Here is a 21,312-nt window from a genome sequence, read left to right on the forward strand (position 1 = left end):
ACGAAATGTTGAATTAAAAAATCGTGAAAACTCAGTAAGTATCCAAGGGTTAAATGTGTAAATGAATTAATAAATAGGAACACTCAAATCTCTTCATCCCTATACTATGACTTGACTTTGCTGTGGGATTGCCTTTCTAGCACTTCATAGCAGGATTAATATCTCTAAGATGGGTGGAATACCATCTTACAATTCTTGAATTTTTAAAGAAAAGCTGTTGAGGGCATCATCTGTTTTGATGGTTTGGACTTTATTCTAGTTTTTGCCTTTTGTAGTAAACTGTCCCAAATCATTTTTGGGGATGTAGATGGGGTCGAAATAAATAAGGAATTTAAAAGAGTTCTTCGGCTTCTTGATTCTCCACCAAGATATTACGGAGTTTAGGCACATAAGGAGGGGACTATGGTGGATTAAAGAATCAGTTCAGAACCACATTTATACTTCAGAGTCAGCCAGGATTATAGTTTGTGGTCAATGCCGTTTCCTTCCTTTGCACAAGAGGAAGACAACAAGCCTGGCCAGTTCCACCGTGTCTTCTGTGACAGGAGAGTGATCTGAGTCCCCAGGGCAGTGGCTTGAAGTCACGAGAGTTTCTTTCTCTTGCTGGATGGAGCTGGTGTCTTTAGTCCCCAGTCAGTCAAAGCAAGCCTCACCAAGATCAACTTGAAATTTTGAAGGCTGGGTAATGGTTATTTACATTAGAAATAGAAGCTGGAGTGTCTGTTTATACCTCTTGCAGGATTTAAAGAGAATAGCCATTTGGCTTATGATCATTGTTCTCCTTTTAGCTTCATTCAGTAATCCCCTGGGACTAGACTTAGAAACAGTATGACCCCCACTGGAGTTGAGGTTATGGAAATAAAAATGATTTCACGTTTAGTAGGTCTTAAGGAGCGCAAAATTTGAAAGCCCATGACCCAACGCTGACCCGTGTCTTCCTCCTCCCATCCCCTCAAACTCACGTCACATCTCCCCTGCCTTTCTGTATTCTTTCTCAAGAGATTCATTGCCTCATGAAAAATACGCATTAAGTTTAATCTTCCGTTCAGCTGCTCTTTGCTTGTCCTTCCCTCCCGGCCCCAGAGTCTCTGGGTCCCAGGGTTCCAGTAGGTGCTCAGGGGTCCTGCGTGGCATCTCACTCACTTGCTCTGCAGGCTCATGCGAGTTCCTTCTCTCAGTGGGTGAGCCTCTGGCTTTCTCTGCTGAATGGAAACCGCGTTTGCGACGAGCCTCAGGCTATCAGAAGACAGCGCTGAGGGGAGCAGAAGGTCTTATTGTTTTCCCCGCCACCTCTCTCTCCCTGTTCTGTTCCCTCCCTGCTCATTCCGCATGCATGTGGGACCCGTGACCATCTCTGCCCCCAGCTGAGCACATTGACACTGGTGTGACCTCAGACGCCGTCACCTGGCTTCCTTGACAAGTGAGGGTCTGAGCTGGGGAAGAGGAGGTGCTTTTTAGAACCAAGAGAGCAGGCGACCACAAGACTTTAAGAGCAGAGGCCGGACGGGAAGTTAGGCGGGACCATGTGGTGTGACCTCGGGACCGCCGCCTCCTCTCCAGCCCTCATTTCCCATCTGTCCAGGGAGGGGATACCGGACCAAGTGACCTCTGCCGTCCTGGTGACCCGCGAGTTAGTGTGGACGGGGCTCCACAGCTTAGACTGCTGGAGCGTGAGTCTCTCCTTAGCATCCACCAAAGGCCTGTGGGCCCTCCATCCGGGGAGAGAGTGACTGTTGGAGCCCCCTCCTCAGTGTGTATGCATGAGACTCACTCAGTCACGTCTGACTCTTTGCAACCCTGTGAACCGTGTGTGTGTGTGTGTGTGTGTGTGTGTGTGTGTGTGTGTGTATCACTCAGTCGTGTCCGACTCTTTGCGACGCTATGGACTGTAGCCCACCAGGCTCCTCTGTCCATGGGATTCTCCAGGCAACGATACTGGAGTGGGTTGCTGTTTCCTCCTCTGCCTCTCCAATGATGCCCTCCTAACAGTGGTAGTGGTGAAAGGTTTACTGGCACACAGTCCTCTTACCAGCTGTGGCCAGCCCTGGTCTGTCTCCTTAGCTTCGCCACTGCCCCAGGCCTGATGGAAGGGCTTGAGAGGAATGGTGATCATGTACCCCAGCGCCAGAGCACTGCGTCCAGCCAGACTGGGGTGAATAGGGCTGCTGCCAAAACCCAGAAGCCTCATGGTGCTGCTCTTGCTTTGGCTTATTTTAAGCAGAACCCCACCTTGGGTTGGAAAGGTCTCTGGGGCAGACTGAAGTGATCTGTCTAATAACAGGTAAAGCTTAATACACAACGCAGCATGTACATGAGTTTGTCAAAACCCATCAGCATTAGGGCACTCCAGATGACAGCTTCAGGGCTCACCGGCTCTAGGTGCCCAGCATGAACATTTAATGGTGTTGGTGATGGACAGGGAGGCCTGGCGTGCTGTGATTCATGGGGTCGCAAAGAGTCGGACACAACTGAGCGACTGAACTGAACCGAACAACCACCCTTGACAAAAAGTACCATCCACCATTGTAATTAAAAGCATGAACTGAAAACAAGGCCAGTCAGTCCCTCCATTCCACTTCATCTCAGGAAATTCCAAATATAAAAGGTGAGCTTTGTTCCCAGAGGGCCGAGAGTGAGTCCAATAACCAGCTCCTCTGTGGAAACCAGCTAGAAATTGGAACCCCGGCAGCCTCCCCTTCTCCCACCTGGGGAGCACGCAAGACAAGCCCGACGGGAAGGATGGCCACTAACTCCGAGGTGTTCGCACGTCGGGTTCCTCGCAGCGCTGCCCTGACTCGCCTGTGCACGTGGCCACAGGGTGTGGGCTGGGTCATAGCGTTCTGTTCCGCTTTGCTGGTCAGGGACTGACACAATCAAGGGGATGTGTGCAAGGAGAGGAATGAATCCTAGCCCCACTTGGGGTACCTTGGGCCCACCGTCCCCCGTTTCCCTCACCACTTCTTAGTCCGTCTCTTGGTTCACGAGTCCCAGTACACGTGGCGTTCTTCTCACGCAGTGGCAGTATCCCTGTGGAGCTCTGCCTTTGAAAGTGTGATGACTGCAGCGGCCACTTCAGAGAGTCCCTTTCCCCCTGGAGCTAACCCGTGAGCTCCTCATCAGACATCCCAGATGGGCGCCACCTGTTGTTATACCTTCCCCACCCCCCCACCCCCCGACCCCTGGGCTGTTTCCTGAATCTGACTGTGGTTAGCACACACCCTGAGTTTAAAATGCACTCGCTTAGCTGGCTTAGAATATAGTGCATTATCCTCTTTTCAGGAACATTTGTTGGGTACCTGTATGTGTATGGCATTTTAAAAACAAAGTTAAATAATGCAGACCAGCAACTGATCACTGTTGCTGAATTAGTTTCCTTGGAAATAGGTTAGTGGGAAAGAAGATATAAGAATTTAGGCCTGAAAGTGCATTAGAGGTCATTTAATCCAAGCCCTCATTTTGCAGAGGGCAGAAAGGAATCAGGGCAACTTGAATAGGTCTGGGGCACAACTCATCCATGGCAGAACTGTTCCTAGGTATACACTAACCATGTCCTGCGGTGCGTTTTCTATAGGCAGTAGTCAGGGCTGCCTCCTTTGCCCTTTCAACAAAGGTAGAAGATCTTAGTTTTATCCTCTAGGAGTGGGAAGCCACAAAAGACCTCAGGAAGCTTACAAAAGAAAAAATATATATAAGTAGGTAACTCTGAAAACAGACACATGAGCACAGCTGGCAGTCCAGAGAGGAGAGGAGATTTCCATAATCCAGGTAAGAAGTGGTTGGGACCAAGATTATAAAAATTGGAACGGAAGGAAATAGGATGGCATTCTGTTGTTACCATCTTTGTTGGAATAGTGATATTGAAAGTAAAAAGTGAAAGTGAAGTCGCTCAGTCGTGTCTGACTCTTTGCGACCCCATGGACTGTAGCCTACCAGGCTCCTCCGTCCATGGGATTTTCCAGGCAAGGATACTGGAGTGGGTTGCCATTTCCTTCTCCAGGAGATCTCTCCAACCCAGGGATTGAACCTGGGTCTCCAGCATTGTAGGCAGACGCTTTACTGTCTGAGCCACCAGGGAAGCCATCTTTGTTGGAAGAGTGATATGGAATAGGCCTCAAATGTAAGGACTGTTTGGATTTCCCTAGTGGCTCAGATGGTAAAGAATCTGTCTGCAGTGCACAAGACCCAGGTTCAATCCCTAGGTCGGAAAGATCCCCTGGAGAAGGAAATGGCAACCCACTCCAGTATTCTTGCCTGGGGAATCCCATGGACAGTGGAGCCTGGAAGACTGCAGTCTGTGAGTCGCAAAGAGTAGCACACGACTGAGCAACACACACACACACACACACACACACATGCACGCACGCACGCACACACACACACGCATGCACGCACAAGGACTGTTCAGATTACTGCCAAGCCCCTGATCGAGGTGTGGGGTTTGTTTTAACAGACATGGGCCTCTGTCTTCAAAGATGTGTGCAATTGAAAATAGATGACACTTTATACAAAAGATGTTGATAGCACAGGCAGGCAGTTGAATGATGGCTTTGTGACTTGAACATATTAATAGCTCTGGGAGCACTATTACTCCAGCTATCGGGATGTAATGTGAAGTTTCAAATGCCTGCACTACAATATATAAAGGCATCTGTTAGTAATGACAAAAGGCTGACCCCAGAGCATTTCCCCGAAGTAAAAAGAAAAAAAGTGGAATTAGGGCGGGAGGTGGGGAGCGATGAGGGAAAGGGGGTCGAAGTCGGGTTCCCGCTCTCTGGCTGGGAAAATGCTTTACTGTATACCTAATCGGGCTTCGTACTACACCCGGGCTCTGGGAGAGAGGGCCCGTCCCCTTCCGTTCCGCTCCGTTTTGATCCTGCAGTCAGCTGCAGAGTTATAGATGAAGTGACAAGGATGGTATCTTGATTGCATCCAGCTGCCTGGAGTAAGTCAAGGGCAGAGAGGCCCCGCCTGAGGAGCAGTGCTTGCCGAAGCCTCCAAAGGCGTCTGAGAGCCAGGACACCGTGGTGCTTTCAGAGCGGTGTGCTTTCACCCACATTCAGCGTTCTGTGACCCAGTGTCACCAAATTAAGTGTCCCCAGAGAGAAGCCTGGTAAGTGGCTTGAGCTCACAGGAAGAGGACTGAAATCAAAACAGCCTTCGACCCTAAAACTGAGCCTGTGTTGTTATCATTGCTGTCAACTAGGGGCTTGAAAAGAAGAACCCCTTGGGAAGGTGATTTCACCTTCCTTCACATGGATTAGAGAGCTGTGCTGTGCTGTGCTTAATCGCTCAGTCGTGTCCAACTCTTGCGACCCCATGGACTGTAGCCTGCCAGCCTCCTCTCTCCATGGGGATTCTCCAGGCAAGAATGCTGGAGTGGGTAGCCTTTCCCTTCTCCAGGGGATCTTCCCAACCCAAGGATCAAACCCAGGTCTCCTGAATTGCAGGCTGATTCTTTACCATCCAAGCCACCAGGGAAGCCCAGGAATACCAGAGTGGGTAGCCTGTCCCTTCCCCAGGAGGTCTTCCCAACCCAGGAATTGAACCGGGGTCTCCTGCATTGCAGTTGGATTCTTTACCAACTGAGCTACCAGAAAGCCCCAGATTAGAGAGTTGACTCAAATACATGTGGGTGGGGGGAGATGGGATTCAGCTTCTATCCAGCAGAGGTGCCAACTGAATGGATGCCCCCCACCCTGCCCCTTCTCCTCTACCTTGCCTGTTGCTGAGTGCAGTTGCTTGTGCTCGTAGCCCTCCAGAAACCTCTTTCATCCAATTGAGACGAATTGATGATGGTGGTTGTGATGTGGCTTGAACAGGCAGGTGCTTGGTGCCAAGCAGAGAAACCTGGCTGTGCACTTTGGTGGGGTCTACCCCAGTCTGCAGGCCAGATAGAAGTTAGGACCCACAGCCTGTGTTGTGGCTCCATAATAGTATTATATTAATCTGCTGAAATACAAACCCCAGAGTAGAGAGAACACAGCCACAGCATTATACATCTGAGGAAATGTTTGACACTGATTCATTTGTCTGCAGCTATTATGATGACGCCTGTGGCCGATTAGCTCAGTTGATTACAACATGGTGTTCATGAGGCCAAGGCTGTGGGTTGGAGGCCTGTTAGGTGAGCTGGTTCCACACAAAGGAAACCTCTTTCCGCCATTCCAGACCACGTTCAAGATCCCAGTCAGACATCCCATGAAAGCAGATAGACGATCACAAAGACTGGGCAAGAGAGTGTAATGACTCAGCAAATGTCCCTTACCTGCTCCTGGAAAAGTGATTTAAAACACGTGCTTTAGCGATGGTGAGTTGTTACTGTGGTCTTCTCACACAAAGGCTATCACGTTATTACGAACGACGACTGGTGATCAGTACTGTTGCAGGCCTCCTTTCTGAATGAAGAAGTGTGCTAGCTCTGGCTGTGAAGAAAACAGGAAGGGGCTTTGGTCCCCTTCTTTCCTGCTCAGCTTTTTCCTGCTGAGGTTTTGCCTGTCCGTCCGTGCCTTCAGCAGGTGTGCGTGGAAGGCTGTCATGCGCTCTGTACTTGGAATGCCACCGTGAACCTCTGTCCTCATGGAGTTTAAACTCTGCAGGAGGAAAAGAGATAATAAAAAAAATAGATGATAAATAACCAGTGCAGTTTCATGAAATGGAAGTTTGATGCAGAAGAGCATGGAGTGAGGGGTCTAATGAAGAATGGCTGGTCGGGGATGGCGTTTACCTTGGATGGGAGGGTCTGGAAAGGCCTGTCAGAGTAGGTGATAGTTAACTAGAGACGTGACTGATGGGCAGGAACCAGCCTTTTGAAGAGCTAGGGGAACAGCCCATCTGAGAAATAGCAGGTGCCGAGGCCTTAAGGTCTAGTCACGGTTGAAGGACAGGGAAGCCCCTGACTCGTCGAGAACGTGGTAAGAGAGAGGCTGGAGGGAGGAAGGCTGTTTAGAACATGCGGAGGAGTTAGCGTATTATTCTTAAGAGGAAGCCATCTTTTGTTTTGTTTTATGGGTGGAGCATTTTTTAACGCTCTTGTCGAAGGGGATGTTATGGATTGAACATGCCTAAAAAAGGTATTCCCTTTTTTACCTTTCACCAAAAGTCTTCCCTGGTGGCTCAGACAGTAAAGCATCTGCCTACACTGTGGGAGACCCAGGTTCAATCCCTGGGTGGGGAAGATCCTCTGGAGAAAACAGTGGCACCCCACTCCAGTACTCTTGCCTGGAAAACCCCATGGACGGAGGAGCCTGGTAGGCTGCAGTCCAGGGGGTCGCTAAGAGTTGGACATGACTGAGCAACTTCACTTCTTCACTTCAAAAAGCTGAAATCCTAATCCTTAGTAACCTTACTGGAAATAGGGTCTTTTCAGAGGTAATCAAGTTAAAGTGAGATTGTTAGGGTGGGCCCTAATCCAGTTTATCTGGAATCCTTATAAAAAGGAGAAATTCGGACACAGAGGCGCACACTCAGAGAAGAAGTCCCTGTGAAGACAGAGGTTTGGAGTGGTGCGTCTACAAGCCAAGGAATGCCGGAGATTGACAGCCACCCACCAGGAGCCGGGGGGAGGCAGGCAGGATCCTTTCCCCGGGTGAGATGGCCCCACCAGCACTTTGACTTCTGATTTCTAGATTTCTGTTGTTTTAAGCCACCCACTTTATGTTTTAAAACAGCCCTGTGCTCGGTTGCTCAGTCATGTCTGACTCTTTGCGACCCCAAGGACTGTAGCCCACCAGGCTCCTCTGTCCATGGATTTTTCCAGGCAAGAATACTGGAGTGGGTTGCCATTTCCTACTTCAGGGGATCTTCCTGACTCAGGAATCAAACCTGCATCTCTTGCGTCTCCTGCATTGGCAGGTGGATTCTTTACCACTGTACCACCTGAAAGGTGTGGGCAGGCGGGGGGTCCTAGCATGCTGACTTTGGGAAAGCAGTGACGCATCCTCCCTGGTGGGGCAAGCCTCTGGGTGCTGTAGCATGCATGACCATAAGACTTAGATACATGTGGGTAGATAGATAATGAATATATATATAAATTAATAGGATGGCACCCGCTGGTTGAATTACCCTGTAAATCATGCCCTACTCTTCTTTTAGAAATAGTCCTTTTGGGGATGCTCTGTAAATGATGGTTTGGAAGGGCAGGGGTGGAAGCACACAGACTGGAAGCCTGCTGCAGTAACCCGGGAATCCACAGTGACCGGGTAATGACGGTGGTTTGAGCTGGGGACAGTGTAGCAGAAGCAGTAGGAGGGCGTCAGAAGTAGAGTCAGCAGCAGCTGCTAGAGGACTGGGTGTGGAGAGAGAGGAAAGAAGGAGGAAAGGCTGGCCCAGATAGTTTACTGAGGCAGGAAAGACTGAGAGGATGGCTTTTCCCAGGCTGTGGAATCAAGAGTCATGCTTCGGACATATTAAGTCTGAGGTGCCTGTTGTTAATCCAGCTGAAGGTATTAAGTAAGTAGTTGGTTGTATCAGAAACATTCAGGGCCAGACCTGCATTTAGAGGTCTTCAGAGTCTAGATAGTATTTAAAAAGACTGAAGCTAGATGTTGCTTGTGGGGAGAGTTTAAGAGGGTATAGCTCTCCGGGACTAGGCCCTCAGGAACTCCACTGTGTAGAGGTCTGGGTGAGGATGAGGACTCCGTGGTGCTGAGCAGAGGCTCCAGGACAGCTGGTAAATTGTCAGTATTCACTAATGGTTAGTAGTTTAAAGGCTAAGGAAATTGTATGGAAATACATGGAGGAAAGTACTGGATGTACCCCACCCTTGTATACCAATTCTGTTTAACAAAACTATATCTCAGAGCCTTTCCAAATGTGGAAATAAAATTTTTGTTTTCAGTAAAATCAGGCAACATCTCTATGCCTAAGGCTTCCAAAAGATCGTAAAAAATGTCTTTGTGTTCCAGATAGGTTTTTTTTCTTTTTCAGAAGCAGAGACTTTGTAAGTTTCCACAATCATCAAAATTTACCATAAATCATGGTTTCATTTATACTTCATTTGTGCGTTCATTAAGAGTGGAACCTATTTCACTAATCGCCTGTTGAGAGATTACATACCTTGGCGCAATTCAAGAAACTGTTAGTCTACATTACTTGAAATTTCCAAATACAAACCCGAAAGTTTTAGAGCAAATTAGAATCAACATTTATCTTTGAATGTTGGCAGAAGAACTAGCACCTGTTGGATCGAATTTCTTCAGAAGCCCATTCTGCTCTTAGTTTGTGAAGATTTGAATGCAGGGATTCTGTCATTTAAAGAGCTGAGCACTGTACTTGCTTATTGTCTGAACTGGGGATTGATTGCTGATGTGTTTCTGTCCTCAGGTCTGGCGAGAATTTCCTGACCGGTTGGTAGGTTACCCGGGTCGCCTGCATCTCTGGGACCATGAGATGAATAAGTGGAAGTATGAGTCTGAGTGGACCAATGAGGTGTCCATGGTGCTCACGGGGGCAGCCTTTTACCACAAGGTAAGGTGGGGACGAGCCTGAAGCAAGTGGGGCCGAGCTGACGAACATGAGAGCATGATACTCGTTTTGTTTCGCCGAAACTAAATTTCGCCAAGTTTAGGGAAAATGTTCTGTTCAGAGAGCTTAGGAAGGCCATGCTGTGTGATTTGAAAAAAAAAATAAAGTTATTTTTCTAATTATTAAAGTATTACATGCTCAAATATGGAACAAATTTATTGTATAAGAAAAATCACTTAAAGTTCTATCATAGGATTGCTGCTGCTACTGCTGCTAAGTCGCTTCAGTCGTGTCCAACTCTGTGCGACCCCATAGACAGCAGCCCACCAGACTCCCCTGTCCCTGGGATTCTCCAGGCAAGAACACTGGAGTGGGTTGCCATTTCCTTCTCCAATGCATGAAAGGAAAAGTGAAAGTGAAGTCGCTCAGTCGTGTCCGACTCTTAGCGACCCCATGGACTGCAGCCTACCAGGCTCCTCTATCCATGGGATTTTCCAGGCAAGAGTACTGGAGTGGGGTGCCATTGCCTTCTTGATCATAGAACTAATGGTAGAGAAACTACTGGGTTGGCCAAAAAGTCCATTCATATTTTTCTGTAAATCTTATGGAAAATAATGAATGAACTTTTTGGCCAACACAGTATTATTATTTAGGTGTTTTTTCCAATTTGTCTTTTTTATTTATTGATTCACACATACAGTCATAAATATTCTCATTAGCTTTTTTGCATGTATTATGAGTTTTTTCCTTATGTCATTAACATTTCTTTATAAACAACCTCTACTTAACATAATTGCTAATATACCATTATATTAATATTCCATAGATCATATTCAGCTGTTTCTCTGTTATTGGATATTTCAGTTCAGTTCAGTCGCTCAGTTGTGTCTGACTCTTTGTGACTCCATGAATCACAGCATGCCAGGCCTCCCTGTCCATCACCAACTCCCAGATATTTAGGTTATATCTAATTTTTTTTTGCTAGATAATGCTTTGTATCAAATCCTTAAATAATGATCAGTATCCATTTTCATAACTGCCTATACTTATGATCTTTATGATAGATTCCTAGAAGAATTATAAACATTTTGGGGAGGCTTTGTTGTATATATTTGTAGGTTCTCAATATCGTTTGTGCCAGTTTACATTCTCACCATACTCTTTCTTGCATGAAATACATTTTTTAAAAAAATCAAACTTAGCTATTTTGCTAAGTGAAAATTGATTTTATTGATTTCACTTTGATCACGTGGGGTTTGCGATTCCTTTTGTGTATTTAGCCTTTTGTATTCCTTCTGAGAATTGTTGCTTTATGTTTTTGACTCTTTTTTATTAAAGGGAGAGATGAAGGGTATACATTGGGCTTTAGAATATTATGTTTGGTGGTGGAGTGCTCCCTGGGAGTGTGTGGCTTAATTGAACAGTAATGACTCGTCAGTTGTCAGCAGTGGCATAAGGAATTGATGTCAGGAGAAAGATGGGTTCAGCCCAGTGCAGTTAAGTTGACTTCACTGTATTTATATCGGCTGCGTGTTGTGATCTCAGCACTGCTGCCCTCATATTTTTCAGGGCTCTCGATCCAGAAATGAGTTTTTTTTCCTTAGCAAAGCATAAATAAATATATAAGGTTTATAATTCTTGGGGCTATGATAGACTGATAAATGCCTTTTTGGCAGATGTATTTCTGTATTTACCACAAATTTCTGTATTATTTCATACATGTAGGTTATGGTAGTTTTGGAATTGCCTCATTTTTGTTTTACTTTAACAAAGAACATGTCTGCAATGTCAGTCCACCATCAATATATCTCTGTTGCTATCTGCAGTCCATGGGAAGAAGATAAAAAACGGCGGAGCACTGTGACTCAGAGGGAAGGATTCAGTAAAGCTCAGTATGTAGTGTGTCTCTGAACAATGTTTATTAAACACATCTGTTAATCAGTCCAAAGGGCCTGCATCTTACAGGGACTTCATACTGTACCATATGTTCCTCTGCTTATAATAGGTGATATTTTAAAGAATGACAGTGTTAAAGACAGTTGGTCACCTGACCAAAAGCATTCTAATACTTCCCTTGGCCTTTGTATTGATCCAACATTGTGACTCATCTTATGAGGGAAAGCTTGTCCCCCTGTCATGGCTCAGTTGCTCTTTGTATATCAGCCATAGGGAACTGCTATTTGAATATGTCTCCTCTTTTGTCTCACCTGGCAGTATTTTAATTACCTGTATACCTACAAGATGCCTGGGGACATCAAGAACTGGGTGGATGCTCATATGAACTGTGAAGACATTGCCATGAATTTCCTGGTGGCTAACGTCACAGGGAAAGCTGTCATCAAGGTAGGAGGCATCTATGGCCAGCTCTGGGGCACATCTTGGGCACCTTTCTGAGTCTCCAAAGTGTTCATAGCTATAAATGAAACTTGGAATAGATGAACTTTCAGCTGCCTTTTAGCTTTAATATTCTATGATGGATATTTCACATTGTGAAATTGAAGCTCAACGTATTTTCTTTTGTTATATAAAATTTCTTTAGTTATAGTTTTTTAAGTACCAGGATCAGAAAGTAAGTCTATAATGGTTAATCTACAAATTGTGTTTGTTTCAAAAATGTAATTTTATTCTCAACACTGATTTGGAATCTAGTTCTTGTAAAGAATGCAATTATGTCTTTCTTAAGGTAGCTGATTTTTTTAAAATAAATGTTGAAAAGATAGTATACTTTGTCCAATTATACTGGTAGTTGTCCTAAACACTGTTTTAAGACAGTGATTATCAATTTTTAAAAGAACCTTTCCCATAGCATATTAAAAGCAGAGAGTATGTAAAGATCATGTGGGGATCTTTGTTTCTATAATAGATGTCTATTCCTAAAATGTAGGTCTTGCCCAAATCAGGGCCCTATAAATGTAGAAAAAGTATACTTCTTTATATCAGTGGAGTCATCTTGACCTTTTTTTTTCTGGATTAGATTCCACATGTAAAAATGGCCAATGCTTCTAGGCCAGAATCCTATACTGGAAGCTTATATTGGAAACGTGGTATGACATTCCAGAATGATTGCTCATGCTATTAATATTAATTGATGAGAGAAGCCAGATTAAAGCAGTGACTGAGAACAGAGGAAAAGTCACTGTCCAGACTTGATCCAGTCTTTACACTATCCCTCGGCTCTCTAAATAGCTCAGTGAACAGCTCACTGCAGGGACAATTAAAGAATGTAAATTGCAAGACGAGTTTTAAAAGAACTCCTCTTATCTGCAAATTCATTTTTTGACATTCTTCAAGACATTCTTTAGCTGTGCCTTTACTCTGGACAGTAATTCCTCGAGTCTGTATACTTCTTAGCCGAGTCTCAGCTTAGCCGGGTCTTAGCTTTCTTCCCCGCCCACCCTCTACTGTTTACTTATCTTCGCTGGGTTACGATAGCAGCCTTCCCTGAGTTTGCTAGAAAAATATTCGAAGTTTGAGGTGTGGGGAAGGTGGTGGCGAGAGTCAGGGAAAAGGATTCAGAGGGCAAAGGACCCCTGGATTTTTTTCCTGACTTAAAGGGGTTGCAAAATAACCTGACATCTTCAAGAGCATGGTGCTGCCCGTAGCTTTTGCCATTAGCTGGAAGGAGAAAGAGCGCCTGTTGGAACTAAGGTTACGGTGAAAGTTATGGGAAGCTGTATTTCATCGCCCTTATGGCTGCAAGAACAAATGGTGTTTATACAAGGACCTTGGCAGTGAGAAAACAGTCATTAAACAGGAATTAAGGAGCTTGTCATCACCACTTCTTTCCAGTTACAGAAGGCAAAAGCCCTCCAAGCCTCTTTTATTGGGCCCTTGTGAGTTCTGCCTTGGCCGAGCCAGACAGAATTGAACGGAGGAGCGGTGAGGGGTGTGTGTGTGCGCGTGGAGAGGGAGCAGGCATCTCAGCTTACAGAACAGAAGCATGCAGAGTGGCATCACAAGCATGGTTTTATTGTCCTTAGCACTGACCGCCGGGTATATTTTTGTGCTCCTCTGGCAGGTAACACCACGAAAGAAATTCAAGTGTCCTGAATGCACAGCCATTGATGGGCTTTCGCTCGACCAGACGCACATGGTTGAGAGGTGAGTGGGCCTCTAGACAAAAGTCTGCCCTGGCCTCTGATCCCCATTTCCTGCTTTGGGCCTGTTTATGGGACTTTGTTGCAGATATAAGGACAGCAGCTGGTAGCCATAGTCACCTCCTTTTGCACGTGGGAATTGGGTTAGTTCAAGCCCAGGTCACCCAAAGAATTAATTTGGAATGCTATTCACTCAATTTGTAATGGCTGGAAGGGTCTTAAAAATATAGCTGGCCTTAAGCTCCAGAAGCCAGATTCTCCATGTGGACTAAGCAGTTAACCATCCACAGTCACTCAAGTGGAAGTGAGCTAATTCTAAGGAAATCCTGGGTTGTTTTTCAGGGTAGTATCTCTGTGTTACAGTAAAAGTTCGATTAGAGAGAATTATTAAACCAAACCCACCAGAGGCCAGATTACCTTTGTGGACACACTAAAACACCTACCAAGAGCAGAATTAAAAGCACAGCTCTTTACATTTCAGAGAGCGAAGCAGGGCCGCTCTGAAATACCTGCTTTATATTGATTCGGTCACTTAGCCAATGAGCACCCGTTTCTGTGGATGTAATACAGGGCCTTGTAGGTGAGCATGAAGGAAGTGGGAGATGTCTGTCTGCCCTCAAGACCGTCTCACTTGTGTCCCAAAGGCCCCAAGCTTCAAATCTCCTGAATCAAACCTAATTCTTCCAAAAGGCAGCCTCTTACATAAGACAGCGAGCTCTGGCAACCAATGGCATTTTTGTCAAGGGACCAGAATGCATTCAGAGAATGTTGTGATAGCTGTCAGAGTGAGATATCTAGTTCGGGTCTCCCTGGGTCTCATGCGTCTGCGTGCAGCACTCATTTCTGAACCCTACCAGCTGCATCAGGGTCCTTCAAGCCTGGAGGACGTTGTACAGGGGGCTGTTTCAGTTGGCCTGGACCCTTCTATAATGCTTTACTCCTTCTTACGCATTCTCTCTAAATAATCTCTTTCATATGTAAATATCTTACCCAAATGACTTGACTTTTACCAACTGTCAATATGAAATTATAGACATTATCGATATTATTATATATCACAATATATATTATATATATTATCACAATATATATATAATTATATATCACAATAATATTGATACAATTATCGATATTATTGTGACTTTGAAATATCTGTCACTGGTATCAAGTAATCACCTAGTCAAGGACAGTGACATTCCTGACACAGCTCATTTGGAAGAGACCCCAATTATAGTTCTGTGGCTGCTGCTGCTAAGTCGCTTCAGTTGTGTCCGACTCTATGCAACCCCATAGACAGCAGCCCACCAGGCTCCCCGTCCCTGGGATTCTCCAGGCAAGAACACTGGAGTGGGTTGCCATTTCCTCCTCCAATGCGTGAAAGTGAAGTCGCTCAGTCGTGTCTGACTCTTCGCGACCCCATGGACTGCAGCCTACCAGGCTTCTCTGTCCATGGGATTTTCCAGGCAAGAGTACTGGAGTGGGGTGCCATGTTAGAGCACATGAAATTGTTACTTAAACCTACCCCCATTCTGTGTTGAGAATTTCATAGCATTAAGCAATTAGTTTGATTGGGCTGAGTTACATGGTGGGGTTTTATGGTCTAAGAAGAATTGTATTTAGAAAATTTCACCCAATACTGGCCTTAAAGTTCATGCTAAAGCTGAAAAACTGAGATAACAAATGCAATGAGAAAGATTTAAGTTAGGTATAATTATTATTTAACACTGAAGTAAGTAACTAAGGGAAGTGTGGAAGCTTCCTCTCGGGAAAAGGGTTTTGAAAATAGACTAGGCACTGCCCAGATGTTGGTAGGCTTGATTTTATCAGATTTTTATAATTAACAACAGTAGATAACACACATGTGTATGTGTGTATCGAACCTAATCCGAAGCTATATGTGATAAGTCAAAGGAAGGCTCAGAATGTTGTAACTGGTCAGAGGAAAGAAAAGTGACTTCTTACTAGGTTAGTCATTATGAATGATTTTGTAAGAGGTGGCACTTGAAGTGAGCCTTCCAAGATTGCTAGGATTCCAGCTCCAGGCAGGAAGAGGAGATCCTCGGCAGGGGAAACCGGATGGTCCAAGGTGCATTTGGCAAGCAGTCAAGATAGCCAGTTTTGTTAGAGCAGAACATCCTGGCCTGTCAGTGCCAAAGGGCTTTTTTCTCTAGGTAAGCCATGGAAGGTTTTTGAATAGGGAAGTAGTTTGATTAGAGTATTGTTTTAAGATTGATTTGGAAGGAGTACATAGAATGAAATAAGGGTGAGATTGAAGAAAGAAGAACAGTTAGAAGGCTTGAACTAAGTTGAGTGTGGAGAGGAAGGGTTGAAGTAAATTACACGGTTTTTTCCTTTTTTCTCCCAAAGGAGACTGTGCTAGCATTTGATGTCCAGCTGAATGGTGTGGGGAGGTCTTGGAGGAGTTGACTGAGATAGGAAGAATGGTAGTACCTTTAACGGTGGAAATAATATGATTAGGAGGGATGCTAAGTAGGGGAGGGGAGGACATGGATGTTGTAGCTTTCACAGTGTAATTAATGAGGCCAGGAGATTTTAATGGTGTGTCAAGTTGGAGAGCAATAAGGCAGGTGCGTTTGCGCTCTTACCCTCTGTATATGCAGATATAGATATAGAGCAAGCAGTTGGAAATATAGAACGAGGACTTAAGAAAAAGATTAAAACAAAGATGGAGATTTGGAAGGCATCCGTCCAGAGATGACAACTGATTGAAGAAAAGCTATGGGTAGAATCTTGAGAAATTCAGACAGTTAGGAGACAGAGTAATTGAAAAGAGAGAAGCAGGCACTAGAGAGAGGCCAGGAGAGAACCAGGGTCTCCAGTGCCAGCAGCATTGGAGACTTTGGAAAAAGTAATGCGTAGGGTGAGGGGCTGAAGGGCGGTAGCATGGGAGCTGACAGTGAGGACGCAGGGTCAGTGACAGCAGGCTCCCCTTTGGAGAAATGCGATGGAGAACAGAAGGAAATCGGTCTTGAATTAATTGGAAACTGCGAGCAAAACTATTTGGATTAAGGTTAAATGACTGAATTATTAAATAAGACACTTAGGTTGGGTGGGAGAGGGGTATGATTTAAGCCCTACTGGATAGGCCAAGAGATGGAGTTACAACTGCAGAATTGTTCACTTGTTTCGAAATAGTTCCCTTTGCGGAATCTGCATTTTTGCACAAAACGGTGAGAAGAGTTAACCGCTCTGTACGTTCTGATCTTGTGTTGAGTTGTGTGCTTCAGTAAGCTTATTTATTCTTATGTTTGGGGTCTGGGATCAGAAATCTCAGCTGTGGAGGAGAGTACTTTAACTGCCCTTCCTCCATTTCCAGGTCCTGCTATTAGTTAATTTAAGAAAAAGAAGAGTTTGTAACTTCTTTTTGCCCAGTAGCTTTACCCACGTCGAGACAATATGGCAGACAAACAATGCCGATTTAAGAAACAAACGTTGTATTTTGATTCAGGTCAGTCTTTGTTCAAATTATGAATTAGCCATTTATTAGCTGTCTGACTTAAGGAAATTGACTTACCTTATCCTGAACTTCCAATCATTTCATCTCTGAAAATAGATATATTAACTGTCATATTACTGTATCCATTCAGGAATTCAACAAATATTTATTGAGCATTTTTGTATCAGTGCTAGGAAAGTCTGTACCCTGGGGCCTGACAAGGTTAGTTCACTTCCCAATTTCCCCAGCACTGACCCTCAAGCTCCTTGTTACTTTAGGTAATAGTATGAGTTTGAAAGGAAAACAGAAAGCCATTAGTCTTTTCTCCCCAGCCCTTGCAGCACTTCAGAGATAGACATTGGCTGTTCTTAGCCTATCTGTTGGTTAGAAAACCAAGCTAGGGGAACAGTTACTGACACAGTAGCTGGACCCCCAAGAGAACAACTCAGGTAGACCCACCAGCAACCAGCCTGACTCATAATCTACCCTAACTTGTTCCCCACCCCAGGTCCCCTGCATGAAATGACAGTAGGAGACACTGTCGGTACCTGGCAGTCGAGGACTTGTACCATTCAGCATGGCAGTCGCTTCTCCAGGGTGGGCTGCGTGGAGAGAAAGGAGGACTCAGTAGCCTGGGTCAGCCAGGGGCAGCTGTCAGCAAGCCGAGCTGGCCTGAGCCCCAGCGGCCTCTCGCCTGTGGCCCGGCCCGGCCGGCCGGTCTAGTTACAGAGGAGATGTTGTCCTCGGTGCTCCCCAGGAGCCTGTAGAGCCACCAGCCCCTGCCAGGAGCCGTGAGTCTTCTTTCATCCATCCTCGCTGGCACCCTATGCTGGGCACGGCTGGGCTTTGCTGGCCGGAGTCCACAAGCAGAATCACTGGAAACTACAAGAATCTGTCCGTGTTTATAGGCAGAACAACTGTCAAAAGTGAGACCTTGGGGAGATTTGACTTAGTCTGCCGCTGTCTTGACCCCATAATTTAAGGTGAGAAGAGCTGTTGGCCGGTGCTTGCTTCCTATCATTTTATTAAAACCTCTCTCAGTCTTTTCCCCAGTCTCCTGTCATTTTGGAACCTGAGACTGCGACCTCCTGGGTCTCGCAAGACTGCCAACAGGAGGGGAGCTCAGTGATCTGTGGGCCATTGTAGAATGTGATAGAAAGACCCAGGCCTCTCTTAGCAACGCAAGCCTGGGTTTGAACCCAGCTCCACCACCTTCCGGCTCAGGGTCCTTGGGAGAGTCCCTTAGCCTCTCTCAGCCCAAATCTCTCAAACCACACAAACCTTCCGGCTTATGGAGGGGGATACTTAAAGGAATCACTGGGTCGTGGATGTAAATTAGCTGGCACTTAATAGGAAATGGCAACCCATTCCAGTACTCTTGCCTGGAGAATTCCAAGTTCAGAGGAGCCAGAAGCCTGAAGGGCTACAGTCCATGGGATTGCAAAGAGTCGGATACGACTGTGCGACCAGCTTTCACTTTTTCAGTAGGTGCTTAACAGTTGTTAATTTCCAGCTTCTCTCTTTGGACCCTAGAATAATGATAATAAATAAAGGTGTCTCCTCTCATAGTGAAGACTTCAGCCTCAGCAACCAGAGTGCCTGGATTTGGCTCTGCCCTTTCCGGTTATTTGGCTTTGGTCCTGTCTCTGAGTCTCCCTGTGGTGTGCCTCTGTCTCCCCAGTGTGCCGTGGGAAGGATAGGAGGCCTGCCTCATGAGCTTGTTGTGAGGGGAGACGTGAGTAACTAGTGCACGCCAAGCACTGTTAACACAGCCCGGAACATAGCGTAAATGGTAGGTGCCGCTGCTCTGTGGCTGTGGGCACAGTGATGTTATTAGCTGGAAGAGCTCACAGTGAGATGGTAACACCTTCTGAGCAGCAGAATAAGTGCAAGAAAAGAATTGACAATAACTGGCTTCTTTATTAATTGGTTTCTTGCTGAAGCTCAAAGGACTCAAATAAAAGCTGTGGACTGAAATAGCTTGAAGCAAGGCTTACAGTCTCTCCGAGGACAGAAGAGCCTTGCAGTCTGTGTCTTGAAATTCGGCCCTTCCCCGGGAACCGGTTCTCAGGTGCCATGGGCCTGACTGAGGAGAGAGAATACTGACCTCGCTGAAATCCATCCTTGAGGTCCCCTTAACTTCAAAAGCGGTCTTTGCGGGCTCGTTTTCCCCCTTTGGTCTGACGCCGAAATGTCCTCATCACCCGCTGTCACACTCAGTTGGCCTGATTGACCAGAGCCCTTTCCTGCCCGTGTGTCTGAGCCGCTCCCCTCTGAGGGGGCTGCTCACGAGGTGGGGGTGAGGGGCTGCACCCTCCCCTCACCCTGCGGTGCTAAGTTGCTTGTTGCTGTTGATTCTAACACGAGAACAGCTACAATTATGAAAGCTGTCCAGTGTGAACTTCAGCTCTCACAGAGGAGCTTATGGAAGTGGACTGATAATTCCCAGAGATTGCCACTCACAGCCCTCGATAGATGTTGGTTGAATGCCTGAAGTGTTGTTTGAAATTGAGGTTCACGGCCCCCGTTGTCTCCTCTGCCTTCCATCGCCCCACATGTAAGAGCCTTCCTTCTCCCTTTTAAGCTCAAGCGAGCTGAAGCCAAGATCCAACCCTTTGCCTCCTCCCTTTGCCTTCTCTTCAGCTGGCAGGGATGGGGTTAAGGCTTGTTGGCAACTAATCCACCTAGGTTAGAGGCCTGCTTGTAAGGAGCTGGAGGAATGACTGGAATTTGAGGGGGAGGGGAACGATACTCTGACCTCTGCAGGCCCATGGCCTTCGAACAGCTCAAACAGCATCCCTGGTTCCCTTTCTCCCTCTGAACTAATAGAGTACCCCCGATCACTTTGTTCCTCCACAGCCTCCCAGCCGTGGGAAGAACCCGGGAGCATGCTGGGGAACCTTGCGTTTCTCTGGCCAGTGTTGAATACGATATATTTTTGCTCTCAGCTCTCAGCCTCTTGAACGTTTTCTTTGTTCCCCACCCCTGTCCCTCTCATCTGCCCCACTGCCCTCCCCAATTCCCCAGGTCCGAGTGCATCAACAAGTTTGCTTCCGTCTTTGGGACAATGCCTCTTAAGGTGGTGGAGCACCGAGCCGACCCTGTCCTATACAAGGACGACTTTCCTGAGAAACTGAAGAGCTTCCCCAACATTGGCAGCTTATGAAGCAGGCCGCTGGTGGAGGTCTCAACACGAATGCCGGACAGAGGAAGAGAACTCGGCCCCCCAGCCCTCTGACCCCCGGATTTCAGAGTGGAAGACTGGCACCTCCTCGCCTGAAGAGCAGAGGCCCCAGGAGGACATCTGAGCACCTCTGGCATCCTCTGATGCTCTTAATGGGTTTTCTGAAAACTCTAGGTGGAAGCCTGTGGCAGGCTCCAGGGGAAGGCCAGATCAGGCTTACTTTGTCTCCAGCTCCAGTACAATGATCTGAGAGGAACTGTCCCTGGCTCTAAGACTGCTGAGAAACCTCCAGCAGATCTGTGATATCATGTAAGAGCTACCTGACTCACTTTTTGTTATTTCACATCAGTGGGTTCTTCAGAGGAAGAGCCACACCCAGAATTTGGTGCACGATCCAAGCATCTTAGTGGCATTTGATGCCTTGGGAGCACCAGCTGCTGAGTTGGGACCCATAAATTCCATGAAACTCTGGTTTGGCTTTTGGATATGATTAAACTTATTTTTTATTCCGTTTCATACTACGTCTTAAATATTGACTGTGGAACTTCGTGCGTATGTAACTTGCATCTTCTGACCTCAACTGCAGCCTCCTTCCCAGGTCTGGGAAGACAGTTGGCTGGGAGGCGTGTCTGGTGCCATGTGTATCCAGCAGAGAAGAACCTCCAACTACAAATATTCTTAGTGTCCCCAGACCTACAAAGGAGTCTCTGTGCTTGCTGATTAGATCTAGATATCCTTGGGGGAAAGCAGAGGGCCTCTCACAGCCATACGCTGAGTCGCTCTGCTGGTACCACATTGTAAAATTGAGCGAGTTGTGACCCTCGTCCCAAGGGGATGCCAAAATTTCCCTCATTCTTTTGGTATAAACCTAACGTTAGCCAGGGAGGCTCTGGCTAATGTTAAATGCTGCTATAACAACTGCTTTGCAATAGTTGCCGGTATATTTAAATCGTTACATTTCAGCATTTAGTAATACTGCACATGTGTGAATTATACCTCTTTAAGCTCAGTTGATGAACAAATCTACTCTGGCAAATGTTAGATGTTAAGGATTCGAAACAGATTTATCTGACTCTAATATTAAGATTAGCCACAGTTTGGGCTTTAGCCAT

General features: G+C 46.1%; 1 protein-coding gene across 4 annotated transcripts in view; it reads left to right on the plus strand.

Moving 5' to 3' along the window:
• Positions 1-20,730, plus strand: part of EXT2 (exostosin glycosyltransferase 2) — a 149,188-nt gene extending 128,458 nt beyond the window's left edge. For 3 of the 4 annotated variants that reach the window (XM_061381201.1, XM_061381199.1, XM_061381202.1), the window contains 4 exons: positions 9,322-9,465; positions 11,677-11,805; positions 13,481-13,563; positions 20,044-20,730. In XM_061381201.1, coding sequence (XP_061237185.1) covers positions 9,322-9,465; positions 11,677-11,805; positions 13,481-13,563; positions 20,044-20,182 — 495 coding nt within the window. In that variant the 3' untranslated portion in view covers positions 20,183-20,730. Of the gene's footprint in view, positions 1-9,321; positions 9,466-11,676; positions 11,806-13,480; positions 13,564-17,524; positions 18,063-20,043 lie in introns of those variants that run through there. The other variant, XM_061381200.1, reaches the window with a different exon arrangement.
• Positions 20,731-21,312: the final 582 nt, after the last annotated feature.

The sequence above is a fragment of the Bos javanicus genome, chromosome 15 (genome assembly GCF_032452875.1).
Source record: "Bos javanicus breed banteng chromosome 15, ARS-OSU_banteng_1.0, whole genome shotgun sequence".
Lineage (NCBI taxonomy): Eukaryota > Metazoa > Chordata > Mammalia > Artiodactyla > Bovidae > Bos > Bos javanicus.